The sequence below is a fragment of the Ciconia boyciana genome, chromosome 3, assembly GCF_034638445.1.
Source record: "Ciconia boyciana chromosome 3, ASM3463844v1, whole genome shotgun sequence".
In the NCBI taxonomy this organism is placed as follows: domain Eukaryota; kingdom Metazoa; phylum Chordata; class Aves; order Ciconiiformes; family Ciconiidae; genus Ciconia; species Ciconia boyciana.
Genome location: NC_132936.1, coordinates 35317579 through 35326077, shown reverse-complemented (window position 1 = coordinate 35326077; position 8499 = coordinate 35317579). Strand labels below are relative to the sequence as shown.

General features: G+C 40.1%; 1 protein-coding gene across 1 annotated transcript in view; it reads right to left on the bottom strand.

The window, feature by feature from the left end:
- Positions 1-2097: 2097 nt before the first annotated feature.
- The window catches only part of CD109 (CD109 molecule), an 84024-nt gene continuing 77622 nt past the window's right edge, over positions 2098-8499 (bottom strand). The window contains exon 33 of the mRNA XM_072855299.1: positions 2098-7374. Within this exon, the coding sequence (XP_072711400.1) occupies positions 7184-7374 (191 nt within the window). The 3' untranslated portion in view covers positions 2098-7183. The remainder of the gene's footprint in view (positions 7375-8499) is intronic.

Here is an 8499-nt window from a genome sequence, read left to right as displayed (position 1 = left end):
GGATTCTTGATCTGTACAACTGAGGTATTTTAAATTCTATCAAAATAAAATACTTCCAAATTTATACTCCTAGGCTTTACTGTATTTCCCTGTAAAAGGATATTATTGGAACATGCAGCGAGAGACCCTATTGCAACAAACTTGTACCGACGCAGGAAAAGACAGGCTTTACCTAGATGGCAAGAGGCTTGCAATCTAACTAGAAGGGAAGAGACAGCAGCAGATACACACAGGCAGAGAGCACAAGCAACAGGGAGATGCTGGCCGTCGCAATAGCTCTCAGCTCCGTGGGAGCATAAGGCTTGTCAGTGCTCACACACACCACCATGTGAAAAATCACAGCAAAGGAGACCTGCTGGAGGGGCTTGCAGGTGTACTGATCTGGCTGGGATGGAGTTCATTTTCTTCATAGTAGCCTGCATGCTGCTGTGTTTCAGATTTGTGACTAAAACAGTGTTGCTAACACACCAATGTTTTAGCTGTGTCAAGGCCTTCTCATTTCTCAGGCTGCTCTCCTAGCAAGTAGGCTGGGGGTGGGCAAGCGGTTAGGAGGGGACACAGCCAGGACAGCTGACCCAAACTGGCCCAAGGCATGTTCCATACCATATAATGTCATGCTCAGCAATAAAACTGGAGGTACTTTCCAAGGTAGCTGTTGCTCAGAGACTGGCTGGGCATCGGTCTCCTGGTGGGACGTGGTCAGTGATTGCCTTTGCATCACTTGCCTTTTTTTTCTTTCCTATTTTCCCCTTCCCCTATTAAACTGTCTTTATCCCAACCCACAAATTTTTCTCTCTTTGCCCTCCCCCATCTGACTGGGGGTGGGAAGCAAGTGAGCAGCTGGTGGGTGCTTAGTTGCTGGCCGATGTCAACCCACCACAGCAGGAAAGCAGAGATACAGCTTTATAAGGGCATATAAGAGCATGCAAAGCATCACGCATGTATCAGCCCCTGGGGTACGCCACCAGTGACTGCTCTCCAGCTGGGCTTTGTGCTGCTGATCACAACCCTTTCAGTCCAGCTGTTCAGCCAGTTTTCAGCCCACCTCAGTGCCAACCCATTTAGCCCATACTTCATCAGTTTATCTATGAGGATGTTACGAGAGAAAGCCTTACTAAAGTCTATATAAACATCCACTCTTTCTCCTCATCCATGTAGCCAATCTTCTCACCATAGAAAGCTATCAGGTCGGTTAAACATGATTTCAGCTTCATAAATCTGTGCTGACAAGTCCCAAGTGTCCTTTATTCACCCTGAGTTTGAGTTGATAGCTATTTATCCATAAGACTGAAAAGGATTTTAGTCTTGACAGGCAACAAAAGCTCTGAAAGAAAGGGTAGATCTGTGAGACACCAGCACAGGGATGGTTGCTGAGTTCATGGGCGAGATCAGGGTAAAAGAGGTGAGCAAGGCTGAGCAGAACCTGACCTCAAAGCTGAAATGGGCCAGGAAGCTCTTCCAAGGGCAGGAGGGAGGAACGGTGAGAGAATTGTGAGGAGAATTAGGGAAAGGTAGTGTCATGAAGGCCAAACTTCTAAAGCATGAAAAACAACAGTTAAAATAGCAGTTCACCTGAAAAAAGAATAATTTGCACATCAATTCAATTAGGTTTTTTATGAAATACTTTGGTATAAAGGTTGCTTGGAGCTCTTTTACTGCCACTTCAGGCCCCATACAGCAATAAGCTCTCTATCTGAAAGGTTTGCTCCTGTTTGCAGAAACAGTACAGTTCCTGAGGTTCTCCATGACCACAAAGGGCCTGCCTTGAGTTCATCACATAATCTTAGGTATGCTACTTCTGTTGACTTTAACAGCAAAGCTTCCAATAACTTCATGTTGACTAAAATAACATGCTTTTAAAATGTGGTGACCCCTAGCCAGAAAAGTCCCAAACCATGACCTGTAAGGTCATGGTTAGCAGCCTGCCCATGGAAGTCACCATTGCACCACTTCAAATTATGAGCTTTAAAACACAGGCGAGGCAGCCTCTAAGACATCCTGAGGATGGGCAGTGCTCAACACAGTAGAGAAACCGTGATCTACTACAGCTGGCTGTATTGTTAAACAAGCAAACACTAGACATATATTATTAAAAGTCATCTTTAATAGAATTTAAAAATAGCTATTGCAAACTTCATTTGAAGAAAAATAAATCAATGACAATTTTCCAAAATCCTGTGAAACAGTCTAGTTCCTTAGTATTTGTTTTATTATTTGAAAAGACAGAAGCAATTTGCATAGCTGGCATGTTAGTTCACCTCTGTTTGCTCAAAACAGCTCATAAAAGCATTCTTTTTCTACCATTTCTGATTTGATCAAAAGTGGAAATGCATATGATGATCCTAAACTAGATCAAAGTGTCTTATCTGACTACATCTCAAGGCAGACAAGAATTTTAGTTCAAATCGCTTAAGGCCTGATATGGAAAAAGAAGAGAGGTGATAGCCAGTAGGATAGCTAGTGTATAGTACATTACACCTGCTTATATGACACTTCCTTTGAGCCAGCGTTTCTTATATTTTCTTCCTCATATTAGTATCCCACCCAACCTAACAATACTAAAAACCACAACAAAAAAATCAATTCATAATATAACATCATAAGATCTGAGCAAGGATGATGAAGGTTTTGGGTAACCACTAAGGGACACAGAAATAAAGTATATTATTTGAAATGAAAGAGAAATCTCAACACTGGAGTTCTGGTGACTTGAATGTAGCACATAAGCAATTAATGCTCATACACATCTGAAAATAATGAGCTATCCATTAGGAAAAATAATCACTGGATTGATCAATACACTGTCAGACTTTATTGCATAGAATAGCATTAGTGCAATGATATTTCCAAGTGGCACATAAAAATATAACAAATGGAGTAAGAAACAACACTGAAGTCAAATATTTTGCCATGGGGAAAAGGAGAATCTAAGAAAAACTCAAAAGACTTGATCACATAACTGCTGTTATATTTTATGGATCAATTACTAGTCAGAACATCTAATTTCAATATCTTCTATGTATTTAGAGGACTAAATACATAAAGATGGTTCACTGCATAAAGATTTATGGTAGAAGAAGAAAGGCTATAAGAGAAATATTATTGGCCATTAGAATTAAATCTGAATACTCTTTCTTAGTGTTTGAGATGATAGAAAAATTATGCCACTAGGCACCAGTTGCTTTCCAAATACAACCTTTCCTAAAAACCTAACTGTATGTTTTGAAAAACAGAACATCACAAAATGTTGTTGGTTTGGGCACTTTGTGAAGATCTTGTATGTTTTTAATTGCACATACATGGAGCCTATATAATGGCTATGTAGATACATATGTTTTCTACAGGAATCTGCTTAAACCAAATACTGTCAATATTCATACCAACTTGAACAACACATTTGGAGAAATATTGCTAGGATAGTATTTTGAAAACTGGATCAAAACAATTTTTGAATTTTAGGTTCAATTTTCAACAGTGACTTTCAAGGCAAAAGAGAGGCACATAATGTTGGACGTTGGCTCTTCTGTTCCTCCTTCACCAGTCTGCCCAGTTCCCCCTTTATCACGTGCCATCGATGTGCATAAGCCACAAGCTCCTGCTTGTGAAGTAAATGGGAGCATGGCGGTGCCATGCTGGGAACCAAACTAGCCATCAAGCTGGCTTGGCACGCAGACTCCAACGTGCTGTAAACCCATTAGACAGCATTCGTTCCCTGTTCTGTACAACAGCACTTGGTACAGAAGATTTCTAGATGACACACACAGAGAAATCTGTAGAGAAAACCTCGGCTAAGATCATGGATGACAGCAAAGGTAGAATCTGGGGAGAGAGATCCTTTAAAATGCATTATGGTTTTTTTTAAAACTCAATCCTAAATAAATGATAATTTCTTATTGATTTAATAGGGTATTAATGGCTCTGCATTGACTATGTCCATTGACAGCATGTGGCTGAAAAGGGCATGGGATGTACCGGTGCATACTCAAATTTCAAACAAAGAGCAACCACACAGAAATGTTCAGGAAATGCAACATGAAGACTCCATCACAAAATACCTTTTCCTGACCGCTGTTAAGCACCACACCTTAAAGTTCCTTAAAGACCTTGTTCCTAATAAAGATCTTTTTCTCAAAGATTTCCTATTAACTGAGTGGGAGCATGGCCCCGCTAACATTGAAAACTGACTTTACAGAGCAATGGAAAAAATATATATGCTGAGCATTTGTGTAAAGGTTCCTATATTAACGATGAGGAAAACAAAAAAAGTCACTATGCCACATAATACTCCCTTTCCTCTGTTCCACTCACTGCCAACACACAATACAAAATTTATCCTCTGCAACTTATTCAAAGCACTAGCCGCAACTGCAAAGTGACCAAAGGCATCAAGTGTAGGAAACTTCAAGGCCACCTAGTGTAAACATTTGTTTGAAGTCATATGATGTACACTCTTCCTTTAAAATAGCTTAGTACAGAGGCAGATTTGGATGTCTGTAATGATATGCCTGCTGTATAGAAAAAAGTAAAATAAAAGAGAATGTTTGTTCACTGACTCTGACAATTTCCATGACACGGTGCATTATGACTGATGCTTCTTAGTAGGGTGTGTAAGGCAGCCAAGAGTCATTTAAAAACATGTGTTGTTTGTCTCAAAAACAAATGTAAGGGAATACTAATAGAAGCTGCCCTGTCTGAAATTAGGCTGAGCAGTTTAAATCCATTTTTCTGGAGGATATTCAGGAAGCTGGGACTGCCTGCAAAATAAAACTAATTTATTCCTACTATCTACTGCAAAGGAGTAGTTTATCTCCAGTACATCTTGTCTAGAAAATAAGCCTCTTTATCCTAACATTAATCAGGTATCAGTGTCCCTCTTAGAAGCTCTACATATAGTAAAAACTGAAAGTATGTGAACTTTGGGCTCTTGAAATTATAGTAAATGGAGGCAAATGACATGTCAAGGCTGCTGTCCCCAAAGGCAAAAGAAGACCTGCTTTCATAGTTCACCCACAGCAAAACACATGCCAGTTCAGAGTGTGAATGTCTTCCAGATCTTACACTTGGCACAATTCAATCTGTGCTCCCATACATGGGTTAAGGATTTGAGATGCAAAGATATACTTCAGTTTGTATCTTGGTTTCTATTAGCTCTGGACCCGTGTAACCACAGGCATGACGTACAGAGGGTCAGATCCTGCTTCCTGCTAACTAACTAGTGCTTTGAATGTCAATAAATAAGGTTTTACTTCATGTGGGTCAGAGAACAGCATGGGCACTCGTGTTAAGGCACTAATCAACTATTCAAGGGGCTAGATCCAAAGTACACCAAAGGCAAGTGAAAAGCATGAACTGACTACAAAGAACCAGGCCTAAGTTCTGCCAGAGAGACAGAACAGAACCCCAAGTTTGTGAAAAACATTGTAAATTCTAAATACAGCTAAAGAAAATAAAAATAACTCCACCTAAACTAGTTTTGCAGTTAAAAACCTATACCTCAGTATTAGAAAGCACCCAGTTCAGGAAGTTCAGGCCTCTTCCCATGCTACCATGCACTAATTTCCTTTTTGAATGAAAGTATAGATGAGCATAAAATACAAAAATATACATTTTAAGCAGTAGCAAAATTTGAATTAAAATTAGAAATTGCTCAAGGAAAGTGACTGCCATATTGTTACATGTGCACACATACACACTCCGTCTCAAAAAGGTATGAAAGAAAGGGAATCAATAGCTTTAAAATTTCTAACTCTGTTAGTTGTCATGACAGCTATTAACTTCATTTTAGTAACTAGGAACATTATCAGCTTGGCTTCCTTATCAAAAAGAAGTAAGCATTAGATATTACAGGCAGTGTTCAAGAAGGATAAATCAGCTGCCAGACAGGGAAGACATTCATATGCTCGCTCACTCAGGAGGGAAGAGCTCCCACGCTCCCACATTCATAGAGACCTGAAATTCTCGCCATGTGCAAAGAGCAGGTTTGGGTGTAAAAGTGCCTGCTGCTCTTCACTGTCCCTCTCCTCCATCCCACTGCAGCAAAGCACGTAAGCATACAAGGATGTGCTTAAAGTTAAGCAAGCATGTCAATTGTTTTGCTGGACTGAAGGCATGTGCAGCCCACACCTCCTAAAAGTCTCTCCCACCAACCAACAAACAGGAGTTGCATGCACGATAGCATTCAGGGCCAACCAGCTGACATGGCACAGAGAGCAGTAAACAGCTGTTTATAGGGTTATGCCCCTTAAATCGTTGACAAGAGGACACTGCAAACGCAAGACATAAATGATGCCCCAGAGTGACATTTCTGGAAGACTTCGAAAAACCAGAAAAGGATCAAAGCAGTCTTCATCCTGCTGGCCATAAATATGCCAGTGGACACCAGTATTCTCACATGGAAAGAGAATTAGGTTTGTTGCTGAATAACCCTGGAAAAATGAAGTCTCAAACATAGAATCCATCTTTGATACATTTACAGTAAAAGCCTTTCAGAGTAAAATGCATGAGAACATCCTGAGGCCTTATTTTCAAACATGATTAGCTTATGAATTGGCAAAAAATCCACCTAGCTCCTCTGTAATGATAAAAAAAGACTGACAATTTTCTGGAGCGTTCAGCAGTTTGTGAATGCAGCACTTTTTGGCTCTTGGATCTGCTCTGAAGCCAGCTCCTTTTATTTTTCATATTATTCCCCATGAGAGCATACAGCAAAATTCAATATTAATGTCAAGTGTCATGTCTGCAGAACAGAACAAAGCGAGCTCTGATACCAAGCTCCCAGCGCTCTGCTTACCAACACCCCAATGGAGAAGTAGATAGTGTTTCAGAAATGCACAGTAAACTAACATATGTCCCTAAAAAACAAGCACAATTGAAAGCTGGAGTGAAAAGGGAGTGAGAACATGGAGCTAGGTTTGTATTTTCTCAGACTGTTTTCTTGGTTAACTCTGTGCTTCTTCAGAAAATAACTTCAGTATGAAACTAACACTTGGAAAGTTTTTCCAGCAGACACTTAAAGAAGTTTTCTGGCACAGCCAGAAATTTACCATATGGGCCAGCCCAGCTCTCCCTGAACACAGCAGGAGTTTGGTCACTGTAATCACTAAAGACAGGCTGGTATCTGAACATAAAATTTTCTTTGGATAATTTATGGCAACCTTAGATGTGAAACATAATCTGTTTCCTTTTACAGCACCCAACTGCACAGCAAGTTTACATGAAGGACAAACAGCACACAGAACAAGGAGGCCCATGAAGAGTGCTGAAGCAAGGCTGGAGAACCGTCTCGGTGGCAAAGACTGCAATCACTTTCACAGAAGTCACAAGGGGTTATACTTTGCATTACTTCTGAATTGTAGCTTCTCACCGCTCTTCTCCCTGTTCAGAAAGGTTAGTTAACATTAGTTAATGAACTTCTGAGAAGTGACCAACAAATTAGCTTCACAAAGAAAGCACTTTTAAAGGATGCACTAAACTCTGATACAGAACTCGTCATACACTGCAAAATACTTCCCAGGTGGGTGTTTAAGCCTAGGTATTAATCTTTGCTCTTCTCCCAAAACATCAAAACATTCTCAGTATATTCAGGCAAATGCTTGGTGAAAGGCACACTTTCATAGTCTCAATCTCCACCGTTATCCCCAATCTGTTCAGAAACCTCAGTCAAACATTTTAAAAGGAATTTTGCCCCTACCTACACAGTAACACCCTCATGACAAAGGAATTGGGATGCTTTACCTGGCAGGTTACTGGCTATGACACTTAAGAGCTAGGTTTCTCACTGATACTTTCTCTCTCCCTATTATGTTTGTGAGCGTCAGCTTCCTGAATCTGGGACTGCCCACCTCACCTAGCTCCTGCTCCTGTATTTTGCTTCCCACTTTCCTGAAGGGTTGCTACAGAGCTGAGCAGACTAGAAGCCTAGAAAGCCATAGTCATTTCAAAAACATCAATGCATGGTAATTGCTCACAGAACAAGCTTTTGCAAAGTTTCATGCCCATAGTGGGTTTTATGGTTTGAAGGTTTTAATTCCAACTAGGGATACTGCAATTTCTTTTTTTATTAGTAGTATTTTTTAACTGAAATTATATTCAGTTTCCTTTCCAGCCTCAAGATATTAAAAAAATAAAAATAAAAGATGTATCTTTATGGGGCATAATGCTTACCCAACAGTGACACCCAACTAGCTCTGAACAAAGTCAGATAAGAGAAGCAGCACAGTCATTTGAATGTGCTAAATAGCTCTGTACATTAACCCTGGCAGATCTCCTTGCTAGCACTGCTATATTGGCATCCAACCCAGTTCTTATACCTATACTGGTTGTAATATCTGCCACACAGACATAACTTTTTTGATAAATGCCAGAGCATGAGGAATCCTTAGACATCTCCTAGCTCTGAATATGACATGAATCTGACTGTCACCATCACATAAAATATACACTTGCAGCTTGGGTCACCAACTGTGAGAATGATGGAAAATAACAGATTAAAATAAAAGC